A 16418-nucleotide genomic window follows, 5' to 3' on the forward strand; every position below is an offset into this window, starting at 1 on the left:
GACTCTGAGTGGGTCTTTGCATGTTTCTCTATGTTGGTTTGTGTGTTTGACTGGTCCAGAATAACTGTAAGTTCTGGACCTGTCATGGTAACATTATTGATGTGAAAAGAAAGTTGAAAAAATTTCTAAGTTAAAAAAAAATTGGGGCGGAAGCACTGGGCTATGGAGGGCTAAGAGGCTCAGTAGGGCCTAAGGGATAGAGCCTAGTGGGAGGGGTATTGTAGAGGAGTGGGGGAGATTCATGGAGGGCCAGGAGCCATGAAGGGCCATTCACCGATTAATTCTTCATCAAACTTTTATACCTTCACTTAAAGTAAAAGGGATCTTTTGCTTATTGGTGCCAAGGTACCAAATACATATGTGAAATCGTGTGACCTTTGCTAAAGGACAAGAAATTTGTTACGCAAATAGTATACAAGCCAATTAAGAGTTCGTTGCTCCCAAGAGTGACCTTTGGAGGTGACCTTGGGTACCAGGAACTACATAATTCGTTACGCTATATCTGTTCCTAGATGTAATATTCTTTGTCATTTAGAAAAAGATTGTCTTAATAGGAGGCGCAATATTACCACTCACTCTAAACATCAAAAATAAAGGCATAGACGAAAAAAATTCCTTGGAATCAAAAGGGATTAAATATGAAGTTTTACCTCCACCCGCCCCCGCTTTCCCAAAGCGTATTCTGTATTTATTTGAATGTGCCATAAAAGTTAGGGTATTTTGGCATTAAAATGCACTCTTTAAGATATCTGGACCACACCTTCCTTCAAATAGACCAAACATGCCCTAAGAATGACGCATGGACTTATACTAGATAGAAATATCTATTAACAAATGAACTAACATCTTGTTTATACAATCCTAATAAGGGGGGGGGGCATTGCCAGAATTACTTCTCATTCAATTGGACTATCTGTTTCTACAATTAGCCATGACTTGATACCCACAACTATTCCATTTTAATTATATTTCATATTCCATAGTTAAAATGGAATAGTTGTGGGCATCAAGTCAAGGCTAATTGTAGAAAAAGCCAAGATAGATTGTCCAATTGAGTGAGAGGCAATTTTGGCAATAATCCCCTTTTATTTGGATTGTATAAAAATGATGTTAATTCATTTGTTAATAGATATGTATATCTATTATCCGTCCATGCTTCATTCCTAGGACAGTCCTTCATAATACCTGATAAGCACTAACAAATCACTGAATATAATTTCATAAAATATAAAGCAAATCAGTTTGTTTGAATGAAGCTTTAAAGCAAATCAACCTGCAGCAGCTATTTTCAGTCTCAACCTAAATAAACAGAGGTGAGAGAAAAATTCCTACGCACCCACACCCTTTTCTATCTTTATCTGATGGTTCATAGAGAGATGGCAAGACCAGGCATTGAAAAGCGCTCTTTTAGGCATCTAATGCCCCTTCCCCTCTACGCCCTGACCCACCATCCGTCCTTCCTAAGAGCTGATGCGTAATTATAAACCCTTACACGAAAAATCCATTGAATTAACTTAGTTAATTCAAGCTTCGAAATAAATGTCCATATGAACCATTTATCTTGTACAAATTACCTGGAGAGGATGCAGCACGTTGTAAAATTACTTCCTCTACAGCTAGAAAGATCAATATAAATGTTTTGATAATTTTAGATTTTTAGCTTTTTCAGATTGTTAATACGATAGCAAAATTGTTGTTTTGTGCCACAAAATTGTTGTAAACGGCACAATCTTTCAGTCACCCAAGGGGAGTGCTAGAACTTTTAATTTAAGTTGCAATGATTCCTCTCCTAATCGTTTAGAACTCTCGGTTGCATACAATTATCCATTGAGAAAAAGAACAAAAAAGAAAAAAATAAACAAACAAACAAACACGCATCCGCGATTTTTTTACAATTTTTAAAAAAGTTTAAATTACATATTTTTGTAGATAGGAGCTTAAAACTTCTACAGTAAAGTTTTCTGATACGCTAAATTTAGTGGTGCAATTTTCGTTAAGACACTTGCCTTTTTGGAGCGTTTCTTCTTTTTTAGAAAATCAGGCAAATTTCTTTGGTTTTGTAGTTTTCAAGTGTAACATTGGGACTCAATGAATTTGATATAGTTGTAATCAGCATAAAAAATTAATTTTTTCGATTTAATAATTGTTCAACCAAAATTTCAATCAAAATTTCTGTTTATAGAGTTTCGGTTACTACTAGCCCGAGGTCACTCCTTACTTATAGTTCTTTACCACGAACTCTGTGAAACAGTGTATAATACCTTCAATCAGTTAAATTGAAACACCATAGTACAAAGAATAAAATTTTATTGCAAATATTTCTATTGGGAAAGGCTACAGCAGGGATAAGGATATTTGCTACAATGATTGTCAGACTTCTTTGAAATAAAATTTCGCTCAGCAGTAGTGCTTTTCTGGCTTACATGAATGGCTTCAAAATTTTGCTTGAAGGCTCCAGTTGAGGCCGTTGACTTCTTTTTTTTTTTTGTAAATGTAATCACGACAAAACTGCGCAGGAAAAAGAAAATTACAACCACTAGTTCATAATTCTCCATACATCCTTTCAAAATCGAAGGTGGAAGTTTCCATATCGCTTTTAGTTCGGAGATTTCAGGGAACTCAGGGTTTGGGTAGTGCATAGATTCAAAACTTCAAAGATAGGCTTGTTTAAAAAGCCCCTGGAAGGATGAGGTCTTCAACGGTGTCGTCAATAGGACTGAGGCAAGCCGAAATAAACTTCTCCAACGTACTATACAAATGTTTCTTCGACCTCTCAAATGTTTCTGTCTCATCTGGATACACCTGGAAGGCAATTTCTTTATGTGAATTCACATTGACACCCAATGGCCAGGAAAGAAAGAGGAAGCGGAAGTGCTGGCCCAAGTAAGACCCAAGTAGTTCAAACGCCTTAGCAAGATTTTGTCAGAAATAAGAGGAAGTAAAGTAGATAAAGAGAAACCTTTTATGCAAGGGCTAGGGACCTTCTTTATCCAGAAGGGCTAGGGACCCCTCCCCCCAAATATTTTTCTGACTCGCAAAAACGTAGCAAAAATGAGTATAGACAATTCTTAATGTGTTTTCTTTATTTTTTTGTATAACCCAAAAAACCCTTTGAACCCCCCCCCCCATGAAAAAGGGATACGGCCTTGCTTATATGACATGGCTTTCTTGAATACTTTTCCGAACATATTTATCTGAACCGTATTTTTGTAAAGTAAAATGTCTACTAGTTATGAAAAAGATATAGCTTTATAAGTGCACATAACAAATAGAATCGTTTGTAAAACCCTTGAAACTCCAGCTTGTTCTAAGTGGTTCCACATGGTCATCAAATCAAAGACAGTATGCATATGTTTTCTAGAAAAAATCGTATCAATTATAAGCATAAGAAAAAATTTGAATGGAAATAACACATCAATTAGTTTCAATTTTAATGAAACTAATTTCTATTGGTTTCTCAAAACTTATAGATACGTAATGCTCATGTCCAGGCTTTGTTTTAGTAGGGGCCGTGGCTCATCTCTGGGTGAGTAGTTTATGATAGTTCTTTTATTGGCCTTGGTAGAATCAAACCAGGCTGAATGGGAGGAGATTAAACCAGGCACTACCACATGGAAATGACATTAAGCCAGCCACTGTAAAACGGAGTAACTTCCATAAACAAATTTGCTGGATGCAGGGGTTTAGTAAGTTACAGTTTCGGAGGGAATCCAGCAAAGAGAATCCAGATTCTTTGATTAGAGCATGATACCAAATATGTATTTATACTGTTTAGCCCATTTTTAATTTTTCAGATTTGGAGGGGGTCAAATGACGTCTTCTCCTACCTAAAACATTTCCTAATTGTCAAGAAATCTTTGAAAGAGCATATTCTTATCCCTCTTTTCATGAGTAATTTAAGAGAAAATTTTTCAAAAAAAGAAGTTTTGTCAAAAAGCGGAACTAGCCATGTGTTAATTATTTGTTTGCATTGGAGAGACAGAGAGAGGGAGAGAGAAAAGGTTTATTTAAACAGCAATCGTAGCTCAAATGGCTAATTTGATGTTGAAACACAAAACATGTTACTGTGCATTATATATTGACGTAAAAAAAGGGACAAGAGAGTTCTGGTAGGATTTATTCATTCTTTTAGTGGAATATCTATTATCTTTTTGTTTCATGTGATTATTTCATTTCAATTTCTGGTCATCTCGAGTTTCATTTATTCGTTAAGAAGTCCGAATCATCATAAAACTTTATTTTCACTCAAATCAGGTTTTAATATGGCTCTTTACTTTTCTTTGAAAAACTTCTTTTTTGAAAAAATCCCTTGTAATTATTATCTGCTTGTTTTTAATTTATGTGTTTTTATTATTGTTTAATATTATTTTCACTTGCAATTTAAGTCAGTTCTTATGCTTAAAAATTTAAATGTTTGATTCAAAATTTAATTGAAAAATGTGGACCCAGCATTCAGTCAAAATTATCGATCGGCAGTAGTTTTGGGCTATAAATTAATAAATAATAATTTCACCTTAGAATTTGGAATGTGTGGGGAAATGATTAGAATGTATATGAAAAGTCTGCCCGAGTTTAGGTCTCCTATAGAGCTGAAGCCATTTTGAATCCAATCCTGCTGGACACCTTAGAGCATGGACGTATATTAAACAATCATTTTATTAAAATAATCTTTTCATGTAATAAGTTATTGTAACGATTCCTTTGTTTAAATAAGTGAATGTCAATGTTATTTATTAAGACAAAAAATAGTTATTTTTTTCTATTTAATAGAAAAACTACGGCACGAACAGCCAGCCAGGCTTGTTTTCCTATTATTATTATTAGTATTCTTTTGTGTTTTTTTTTGTCTCAGCTGAATTTCTTCAGGCCCTGAAATTTAGTTGAGATGCCTCAATAGCGGAAAATTTTAGAGCAGGTCATGCCTTAGAAAACTGATACGCGAGTCAAAATAGAGCTCACGGAATCGCAATGAAAATACATATTACCACATTTTACTTCCAAAATTTATCGTCCTTGTTAAGGTTTCCGTAATCCAGTATACATACACTAAAAATGTCACACCGATAGGAGAAAACCAAGGGTTTGGGCCATTTTGGGATTTCACAAACCCCTACGACCCATTTTTTGAAAGTATCTTTTTCCTCTTAGGTTTGTTTAGCCCAGTATACATGCCTTGCAAGTTATTAGCCAATCAGAGACGAAACAAACTTGGGCGTAATTTGTGCGTCTTGAATCAACGCAAAATCCTTTTTCGGTGACTTTCGTCTTCATTAAGATCGCCTTGTCACTGTCTACATGCCCTGTAAGTCTAAGCTAATCTTAGAAAACAAAATATTTTCACCTAGCTTTAGATTGCGTATAGATACAGCCAATATTCAAAATATTTTTGTTTTTATTCAGGCCTACCTGGCCTATCTATGTGCCTGTTATCTACCAGTCTATCGGAGACGAAATAAAAGTTGGGCCCATTTTCGGGTGTCACGAACCGGTACTATCAAACTTATTTTCATTTTTTTTTCTTCATTTGGCGTCCATCTAGCTAAGAAACATGGGAACTGTCATTTTTAAGCACATCGAAGAGACTGAATTTAGCGTAGCGTTTCTGTGAGACCCGAGTCTTTCAGTCTTTTGGTCTCGATTGATCAAATATTCAAAGTCAATCAGCTGGCTGATTAAAAGTTTTACGAGTCTTGATTGATGTGGAAAAGAGTTAGGAGAATGAAAAAACGTGAAAAATGTTTTTTTCTAGTTTTTTTTTTGTTAATAAGGTCTCCTCGACTCATCAGTCTTCACATGCAAGTTTCGAACTCTTAAGAAGAAACTGTCTGTCCTTTTTTTGGACACATCAATACATAGATGACAAAATATTTTTTAATTCTTATGCCTTTCCCTAAACATAATATTTTGAGCCCTAAACTTATACTTGCAAAATTTTTAGCTGTAGCCCCACCCCCGTCGTTTCAAAGATTTTACACGTACGCTATTTTGATAGCTCGATTGAATATACTGTCTTTTCATTTACTTTACTACTTCATCGTGACCAGATTCAATGTCTCGCTTCGGCTAAAACTATCAAATTTTTTATTGGATCGGAGAATCACATTTTTCAGTTCCCACTGGCCCTCTTTTGAAACAAAAATACGAAGTCCTCTTGCCTCTTCTTCTTCTAAAAATTCTTAAGTTTCAGATAGGTCCTCATAAATCTTCCTCGAGATCATTTTGATATGCCTGGATACATTATTTATTCCAATACATCTTTGCCCCTCTCCCAAATTCAAGTCTCGAGGTCCGCTTGGTCCCTAGTGTTCTTCGGAAATTTTTATTTTGATCACCCAAGCTAAGGTAATACAGACACGCTATTGTGTTTTGACATTTAGAGCATACTTGGATATTTTCATTCATACCTCGCTTGTTCGCTGGAAATGGATTCTAGTCCAACAGGGGCTCAGAGTGCAAAAATCTTAAAACACATTGCACAGATAAATAATTTTAGGCCCCGCCCATCTGTCTGCTTCCCCAAAAAGTTTTCACTACAATTTAGGGATCAAGTAGGACAAGCTCCCTCAACCCCTCCTTCTCAGTCAAAATTTTTGATCTAGTACCCCAAAGTTCGTGCAACTTGATCTCCCAAGCTACTCACAAGACGTTGCAGATGAGTTATTTTGATAACCTGGTAAAACATAGTGTCTCTTAATTAGCCTTGCTACTTAGCCTTGAATAGACTCTGATTTCTATAAAGGACTATATTTTAAAAGTACTTAGGATCGAAGCTATAAAATATTTAGCCGTTCCCCAAGCACCAACACCTCCCCGTCAGGACTCAGGAACTCCCGTTCCTGATATATTGTAGATATCCCATTTTGATGACCTGGCAACGAATAGATTTTTTTTATTTACCTCGATACTTAACTGTGAATAAACTGTAGGCTCCATAGGAGTATTACTATGAATAAAACTATTTTAATAGATCAGAAAAAAACTGTTTACCCCGTTCTCCCTCTCCCAACACAAAATTCGAAGTTCATTTGTCCCTCCATCACCTCTCTCTAACAGCACCTGAAAGTTTAAATTCATCCTCAAAGCCATTCCCGAAATATTGAAGATAGGCTTATTTTAATGGAATGAAAACACATAGTGTCGTTTTATCTACCTTTTCCCATCCCTCCAAGTCAAAATTTAGTACCCTCCTCCAAACATTCCCCGAAAGTTCAACTCATTCCTCCAAATCAATCACTGCAAATAATATGAAAACTAGGATGCACATAATTTTATTTTATTTACCCTTGGGAAGCTCTGAGAGCGTAGTCTAGTGAACGATCTCTTAGATTTCCTTGCTTATCGGACAACCAAACATGATTGCAATTTGTGCTAAAAACCCGTCTATGAACAAAGTGCAGTTTAGATATTTATGGGCTATTGCCCTTGAGGCAAAGCAAGTCATATCAGCCCCAGAGGCCCATTGTTAGACCTTTCAACGTTTGTGAGCAAATGATGGTTTCCAAATTTTGATGCAGCATCACGATTGTTAGGGAGTGTTGGGTAGCATAGAAGAGCATGGGAGGGAGAATTGTTCCCTCTAATCCGAAGAAGATGGAAATAAATACATTGCCGGCACTTGGCTCTTTACTCAGGCAGCAATAGAGCGATACCTCTTAAGGCAGTTAATGTGATTAAATAGGTACTTACCACCCTAAATAAAACCTGCTTTATCTTAGTGTACACGGACAATTACTTTTCTTATGCAAGAAAAAGAGAATAGAAATCATTTGGAATGTCATGTTTAAATTCTTGACAAAATTAAATTCTTGACAAAATCTTATTTGATATGATACACATCAGCATTGAAACATTGATCACCTCAAAGTAAAGGTTATTGACAGATGTCTTACAGCTAAATTCGATCCTGTAGTGGGGAAATAGCGACCACTTTAAGCATATTAACCTATTATCAATCATTAATCCCAGAATTCATTAGAATACCAAACTTCATTTATTTATTAGATGTTTGCTTACCTGATGCTGAAATAATATCCCTTGACTTATAAGGGCCTGAGCAAGAATCATTCCTTGCAAGGAGTTTGGTGTCAAACCACTTGTTCCATGAGCAAGAAGAATACTATTGACTCCTTCAATATTTGCAATTTTCTTTGTGGTATCGACTTCATCATAGCGCCGATTTGCCGATGAGGAATTCGGCATTCCCAGGTATCGCTCACTGAAGTAGGACACTGAAAAATAAGTTTCCATGTTAATTGTTATTTTTTCGAAAGAAAACTAAGATTATTACCAAAAAATTCTGTTTTTATAGTTTTTGTACTATTGGGCCAGTTACTTCTCACTTACAATTTGATACCACAAACTATTTGATGGTACTAGTAGCTTTATGGATTTTGCAGACCAAGAAGTCTGGACAACCATTTCCTGTAATTGCGGCCATAAAGTGCTATTCAAAGAGCTTGCATCCTTCTCAGCCCTACACATGGAGGGGGAAAGGAGGCAAGAAAAACTTTGCCTGTTTCTATTACTTCTTACCAATATTAGTTTTAGCCAAAATGCATAAAAAAATACCGTGGAACTACATCTTAAGTCCTTGTGAAGACTCAGTCTGGATTTTTTTTCGCACAGTAACATTAAAACTGGTTATCATTTTGGTCTTTTTAAGGTTTTCGGATTGTTCTGATCCCTTGTTAAAATATATACAAATATTTTTGCAACTACCAGTTTTTTGCTCATTATGCAATTTAATGTATGTTCATACTGTTTTTTCTTTTCAAAGATATTTGATTATTCAAGTAAGTCCAATTTCTAACAACGATTTCAACTAACCTTCAACTTTTGGTTTTCTTTTTTAAGGTTTTCGAATTGTTGTTATCCCTTGTTAAAATACATCGAATCATTATTTTTAATAATTGCAAATTTTCGTTTTTGGGCCTTCCTTCTGACATTATGTAACTGGTTGCAGAAGTCTGATTTCTAACAACGATATCTACTAAGTTTCAATCTCTCGGCTTTTCTTTTTTAAGGTTTTTGAATTGTTGTTATCCCTTGTTAAAATTCATCGAATCATTATTTTTAATAATTGCAAATTTTCGTTTTTGGGCCTTCCTTCTGACATTATGTAACTGGTTGCAGAAGTCTGATTTCTAACAACGATATCTACTAAGTTTCAAACTCTCGGCTTTTCTTTTTTAAGGTTTTTGAATTGTTCCAACCCCTTGTCCAACCCTAGCGCTTGGGCGCTAGGCCCAAGTACTTGGCACGCTGCGGGCTTCTATATATGAATTCCCATTGTCGCCAGTCATCTAACCCCAGAAAATTTGCCGTCTTTTCATACTAATATCTTTTCAAAGATATTTGATTTTTAAAGCATGTCCGATTTCTAACAACGATATCTACTAAGCTTCAAACTATTGTTTTTTTTAAGTTTTTTGAATTGTTATAGTCCATTGTTAAAATGTGTATGTCTTTTTTTGCAATTACCAGGTTTTTTCTCTTTACACAGCTTAATATCTTTTCATACGGATTCTTTTCGAAGATGTTTGATTGTTAAAGCAAGTCCAATTTCTAACAACGATTTCAACTAAGCTTCAAACTTTTGGTTTTATTTTCTTAAGGTTTTTGAATTGCTGTAATCCCTTTTTAAAATATAAATCGTCGTTTGTAACAATTGAAAATTTTCGTTCTTTGGACCTTTCCACTGACATAATATAACAGATTCAAACCTGTAGGATTAATCACGTAGCCATTTGATTTTGTCAAAAAAAAAAAAATCAGGTATTTTTCTAGTTTGAATATGAAATATTGAAATTATTGCTCAGGCACCGTAAAGATTTTTGCTGTTTACTTAATAACTTTTGTGATTTTGAATTGAACTTAAAAAAAAATTCAACTTTTTTTCATCACTTAAAAAGACATTGCTTATCAAACAGTTCGTGGTAACGAACTGTAGTAAGGAGCGACCCGGCTCAATAGTAACCAAAACTATAAAAAATTGAATTTTGATATCAATAGCTACATCAACAGAATCGGATTTTAATGCTGATTTTAAATATATAAGTTTCATCAAGTTTAGTCTTACCCATCAAAAGTTACGAGACTGAGAAAATTTGCCTTATTTAGGAAAATAGGGAGAAACACCCCCTAAAAGTCGTAGGATCTTAACGAAAATGTCACCATCAGATTCAGCGTATCAGAGAACCCTACCATAGAGGTTTCAAGCTCCTATCTACAAAAATGTGGAATTTTGTATTTTTTGCCAGAAGACAAATCACGGGTGCGTGTTTATTTGTTTTTTTTGTTTTTTTTCCCCAGGGGTCATCGTATCGACCAAGTGGTCCTAGAATGTCGCAAGAGGGCTCATTCTAATGGAAATGAAAAGTTCTAGTGCCCTTTTAAAGTGACCAAAAAATTGGAGGGCATCTAGGCCCCCTCCCACGCTCAATTTTTTCCCAAAGTCAACGGATCAAAATTTTGAGATAGCCATTTTGTTCAACATAGTCAAAAACCATAATAACTATGTCTTTGGGGATGACTTACTCCCCCACAATCCCTGGGGGAGGGGCTGCAAGTTGCAAACTTTGACCAGTGTTTACACATAGTAATGGTTACTGGGAAGTGTACAGACGTTTTCACGGGGAATTTATTTTGTTTGGGGGTGGGGCTGAGGAGAGGGGGCTACGTTGGAGGATCTTTCCTTGGAGGAATCTGTCATGGGGGAAGAAAAATTCAATGACAAGGGCGCAGGATTCTCTAGCATTACTATAAGAAAACAATGAAAAATTAACATGAAAACGTTTTTTCAAATGAAAGGAAGAAGTAACATTGAAACTTAAAACGAACAGAGATTATTACGCATATGAGGGGTTTTAAAAATACTTTAGCATAAAGAGCGAGGTATTTAGGAGGAGATAAATACCTTGCCCTTTATGCTAAAGTATTTTTAGTAATTTCAACTATTTATTCTACGGCCTTTCTGATTCAGGGGTCATTCTTAAAGAATTGGAACAAAACTTACGATTTAGTGTAAAGAGCGAGGTATTAACGAGGGTACAAACCCCCTCGTATACATAATAAAAATATAAGGTTATGAAAGTTTGTTACATAAGTTAATTCTTAAGTTACGTATATTTTTTACTAATAAAAACGTTCGTTAAAAATTAAAAGTTCTAGTTGCCTTTTTAAGTAACCAAAAAATTGAAGGGCAACTAGGCCTCCTTCTCCACCCCTTATTTCTCAAAATCTTCTGATCAAAACTAAGAGAAAGCCATTTAGCCAAAAAAAGAATTAATATACAAATTTCATTTTAATAATCTATGTTCGGAGAGCCAAAACCAAACATGCATTAATTCAAAAACGTTCAGAAATTAAATAAAAAAAAACTAATTTTTTTAGCTGAAAGTAAGGAGCGACATTAAAACTTAAAACGAACATAAATTACTCCGTATATGAAATGAGTTGTCCCCTCCGCAATCCCTCGCTCTTTACGCTGAAGTTTGACTCTCTGCCACAATTCTACTTTTTAAAACAATTAAAAGCATTTGCGTAAAAAGCGAGGGATTGCGGAGGGGACAACTCGTTTCATATACGGAGTAATTTTTGTTCGTTTTAAGTTTTAATGTCGATCCTTACTTTCAGCTAAAAAAATTAGTTTTTTTTTCAATTTAATATATATAAGAACAGAAATTTTTACTAAGCTTCAAACTTTTGGTTGTCGTTTTATAAGGTTTTGGATTGTTGTAAATCCTTGTTAAAATATATACAAATATTTTTAAATTACCAGTGTTTTGCTCTTTACGCAATTTAATGTCTTTTCATACTAGATATTCAAAGATGTTTGATTATTACAGCAAGTCCGATTTCTAACAACGATTTCTAATAAGCTTCAAGCTTTCGGTTTTTTATGGCCTGGGTACCGTACCAGGGTCCGGCCTTGAAATCGGGAAGATTGTTGTTGTTGTTTTTTTCCTAAAACTGGGGTGTTGACATTTTTGCCTATAAAAGATCTAAATAGGCCATAATTGTGCATATCTGTTTGTATAGGAAAAAAACGATTCTGAATGTCTTCTCTCCTTAGTTTGTCATCAATATTTCATAAAGTTAAAAAGGCCTTCGACATTCTCGACAGTAACAGAATATGCTACCTAGTGACCAAGACTTTGTTTGATCAATACAGAGTAAAATCCATTGACTGCTTGATATATTTTTTTTCAATTAATCGATATCAGCTCTCTTGGTTATCCCAAGTTCTTTTTTTATCGTTACAATTAAAAAAAAAGTAAAGTAAGGAAATAAGTGTGCAGCTTGTAATGCTAAAATGCAAAAAAAGGTACTGATACCATCCATTTGTTCTCATTTTTAAAGCTATAGCTCGAAGAGTAAAAAAAAAATATGTCTGCCATATTATAGCCGAGTATAAACAAAAACTTAAATAGAAGTTCATTTGAATTAAATGACCAGCAGGGAGGGGGATCAAATCTTGGTATTTGGAAGCAGAGAGAGCTCAGAAAACCCCATGAGTAGATACTTATTCGGATGCCTCTTTTGATGTCATTAGTTTCCTAATTTAAAATTCTGTAGCTGGAAATTTTTTAGATTATATGGAGCCTAAAAATAGTGAATAAATAAAAATTTCAAACAATTTTTAGAGAACTAATTAATATTTTATTTTAGACAGAAAGTTATATATATTTTAACTTTGTTACATATTTCATCATAACATGGAATATCACCCAAAAGCTGATGTGTTTTTAGTTGATTGAGCTAATGGCTTTAATTTTAAAATTAATAACATAGAAGTCAACCATCGAAGATTTAACAATAGAATTCAAGAATGGAAAAAGTAAATTTGAAAAAAAAAATCACCTGCTTCATGACCAGAAAAACAACGTAGTTATTTTTTTATTTCATTATATAACGGCAACATTTTTTTAGATCTCTTCCATTTTTAGATCTGTTCCTTGTAAGGCAATGGAGAATATTTAACCGTTTTTCCTCAGATTTTCGATGCCCCAGGTGTCACACAGTTCCTGATAACAACTGTAAGTAAGGAGCAATTCGGTCCAATAGCAACCATAACTCCGAAACGAAATTTTGACATCAATTATATCAAATAATTGGCTTCTTATGATGATTGCAAAGATATAAATTCATTAAGTTTAGTGTTACCTATCAAAGATCAGGAGCCTGAAAAAAAAGCCTGATTTTGATAAAAGGGAGAAAACACCCACTAAAAGCCAAGAAATATTAACGAAAACTATACCATCAGATTAAGCACATCAGATAATTCCATTTAAGAAGTTTCAATATCCCATCTTCAAAAATGTAGAATTTTGCATTTTTTTTTTTTGTCAGAAGAAATTTTTTTTATTTATTTTGTCTCTAAGGGGTGATCGTATCGAACCAATGGTCCTAGAATTTCAAGAGAGGACTCATTCGAACGGAAATTGAAAGTTCTAATGAACCCACAAAAATTGAAAATCAGATATTCCCCTTCTCACACCTCGTTTTTCCCCAAAGTTGTCCAATTAAAATTTTGAGATAGTCCTTTTGTTCAGCCTAGTTGAAAGGTTCAATAACTATGACTTTGAGGATAAATTTATTGGGAAGTATTCATCTATTTTTCCCCAGGAGGAAGATTTGCTACTGGTGGTGGGTTTCCACGGGGAGAATTTTCCGTCAGGAGAGAAGTTTCCAGGGGTGAATTTTCCAGGAGAAATTTCAAACTGGGGGAATTTGACAGAATCTCTACACAGAACATTATTTGTCTTACTTTCCGTTGACCGACTCAATTTTTCATGTGAAGATGTTCCAGGGGAAGTGTCCAGGGAAAATATTCAGCGGAGTCAAAATTGTCTGGAAGATTTTTCGGTGGTGGGGGAGGGAGGGGGTTATTTTTCGCGGAAAAAATCCTCCCTGGGGACGTGTTCACGGGAAAATTCTCCATGGGACAACTTTCTGCAGAAACAGCTTCCAGACGGGGAGAGGGATTTCCGGAGAAAATTTTCCACGGAAGGGAGATTTCCGGCACGATTTAAAAAACGATTTAAAATTAAAATTTTCTTCAAATGAAAGTGGGATTAGGAGAATTTTTCAGGCAGAATCACACGCAAGATTTACAGGGGGAAATTTCAGCGCGAATGGAATTGTCCGGAGGGAATTTTTTCGGGGGGGAGGAATATTTTTCGTGGGAAGAAATTCCACGGAAAAGTTTTTTTTTACAAGTACTAGAAAACTTTAGCTTGAAGAGTAAGATGTTGATGAAAGAGGAGAACTTCCTCACATACGGAATGATATCTGTTCGTTTGAAGTTTTAATTTTGTTCCTTATTTTCTGTTGAAAAAACTTTTTTTAACCACAGTCATTACACCGGCTTACAGTATTCTAACATTAGTTCGTAGATTTAGCTTCCTAATCTTCTAAACTTTTTTCAACTGTGAAGAAACAACTCATGGTCAGACAATGCCACTTTTTACGCCTCCACTACATCGCTCCTCTTTCCTAATAGTATTTTTGGCTAATTCATGGTTTCTTTATTCTCATTTGATCAGATAACACACTGTGACTGTTTATTTATAAGACGAGTTTTATTTTACCTTAGCCTGCAGTAGGGTAGAGAAAATTTTCCGAACTCATAGGTTCATTCTGAATGTGTGATTCTCACGTTTGGTCGTGGTTTTCCGTGGCTTAAAGGATACCAGAGAACTACCATGTACAAGTTTAGCGGATTATGTTCCCCAATATAAATTCTCGCTTGGTTGTAACCACATAAAACCACCACCGTCCAAAAACATATCTCTTTATGGAAATCGGGAGTAGCATTTATTTCATTTTTAACCTTGTTTATCTTAATAAGTGTGTGCTATATTTACTTGCACTTTAACACTTTTAAGGTCAAGGCTGGTGGCCTAGCACTTAGAGCGGTAACACAGCCAACTACTAAAGGAATAATATCTGTTGGTTGATTTTTAATGTCACTCTTCACTTTCATCTGAAAGAGCTTGTTTTTTTAAAGTTAGTTATGTATCACACCAAAGAAAAATGCTTCGGCTTTTTCTCAGCAAGTCCTAGTAAATAACAAACCACGTTGTCATCAATATTACCCCAGCTGCACTTTGAAGCCATATACATTATAAATTCATGTGTTGTGCCACCATGTATATGAAAGAGTATTTTTTGTCAAAACTTGTGTTTCATCTTTTGTTGCTTTTATTAACTTTTTATTAATTTATTCCTTTTATTAATTTTTTTTAACAACACGTTTAGTTGCTTACAAAAATATACAACCTAGATACAACAATTTGAATTCAAATGAAGCCTTAAGCATCCCTCGATGATGTTTCAGCGCCCCACAAGAGGCGACTAAAAAAAGAAAGAAAAATGGAGACATTACTGTTTTTCATTGCAAAAAGTGATTTTTGTTCTTTGTCAAAGTGGGAACTGTAATTCTCCTAACCGAGGTTTTCGGCTATGAAACGGTGAATTTTTCATTTGAATTTGACGTCAATTTTGTGGGGTTTCAGACTATTTTTCAAAAAATATTTTCCCAACGTTATTTTTGCAACGTTGTTAGCCTTATTTTCGCAACGAGCTTTTATCATTGGGCTAATATTCATCGAAATAAGAGTTATGATTCCTGTATCAGGTTCAAATTGTGATTGTTCCTAACTTGACAGTTTGTTTTTTTAAAACACGGTTTTAAATTTTCTGTTGCTGTGGGTTTGGATCAGGTCTTTACTAGGCTATTCCTGTGAAGACAAAAATTATGATATTTATTTGTTTGTTCTGCTTTTATTTTGAGTTTACAGTAATTTCGCTTTTTTTTAAATTCAGCCTTATGTAATTAATATATATTGAATTGTTTGAAACACTGAAATTTGGACACCACTTGATGATTTTCTCTACATTTTATCTAAATTAATGACAGAAGTCTCGAATGGCCTCCAGGACTGAGAAAAAAAAAAGGAATTTAAAGTAAGTATATCATAAACTTTATCAGGCTAGGATAACGCAGAAAAAATTAATCATTGTTTGTCGGTATTGGATTTTGAACTATCATTAATTACGAAATATTTGTACTAGATAAGACACGCTTCTCTACTGGTTTCCAGATAACACTCTAATGTAAAGTTTACTTTGTCAACCATTAAAGCAAAATATTTCCAAACAATTCAATATTTCAAATATTTACTTATCATAGAGTTGGACGTGGTTTGTTGTCTATCGCAATAACATTCACGGTAGAAGAAGAGTGGGGGAGGAGGAGTGTAATAGCATGTCAGTTTTCATTAATGTTTTCTTTAATTCGTGGAAAAATTACAGAATTTATACTTATTACACATCTTCAGTCTTCCAAGGTGTAGGGTACTCCTTTCTTCCATGCTTGTATGATATACGCCCTACCTAATATTCTTCTAATTTTT

At 34.6% G+C, this 16418-nt stretch overlaps 1 protein-coding gene and 1 long non-coding RNA gene across 7 annotated transcripts in view; one reads left to right on the forward strand and one right to left on the reverse strand.

The window, feature by feature from the left end:
• The window catches only part of LOC136036254 (uncharacterized), a 99209-nt gene that overhangs the window by 44734 nt on the left and 38057 nt on the right, over window positions 1-16418 (forward strand). The window contains exon 3 of one of the 4 annotated variants that reach the window (XR_010619676.1): window positions 15829-15969. The exons of the other annotated variants lie outside the window; for them this stretch is intronic. This is a non-coding gene — a long non-coding RNA (uncharacterized LOC136036254). The remainder of the gene's footprint in view (window positions 1-15828; window positions 15970-16418) is intronic. 4 annotated transcript variants of the gene reach the window in all.
• LOC136036251 (inactive dipeptidyl peptidase 10-like) overlaps window positions 2291-16418 on the reverse strand; it is a 209248-nt gene continuing 195120 nt past the window's right edge. For all 3 annotated transcript variants that reach the window (XM_065718370.1, XM_065718368.1, XM_065718371.1), the window contains 2 exons: window positions 8014-8228; window positions 2291-2802 (listed from right to left, as the gene is read on the reverse strand). In XM_065718370.1, coding sequence (XP_065574442.1) covers window positions 2668-2802; window positions 8014-8228 — 350 coding nt within the window. In that variant the 3' untranslated portion in view covers window positions 2291-2667. The remainder of the gene's footprint in view (window positions 2803-8013; window positions 8229-16418) is intronic.

Source organism: Artemia franciscana, chromosome 15 (assembly GCF_032884065.1).
Source record: "Artemia franciscana chromosome 15, ASM3288406v1, whole genome shotgun sequence".
In the NCBI taxonomy this organism is placed as follows: Eukaryota; Metazoa; Arthropoda; class Branchiopoda; order Anostraca; family Artemiidae; genus Artemia; species Artemia franciscana.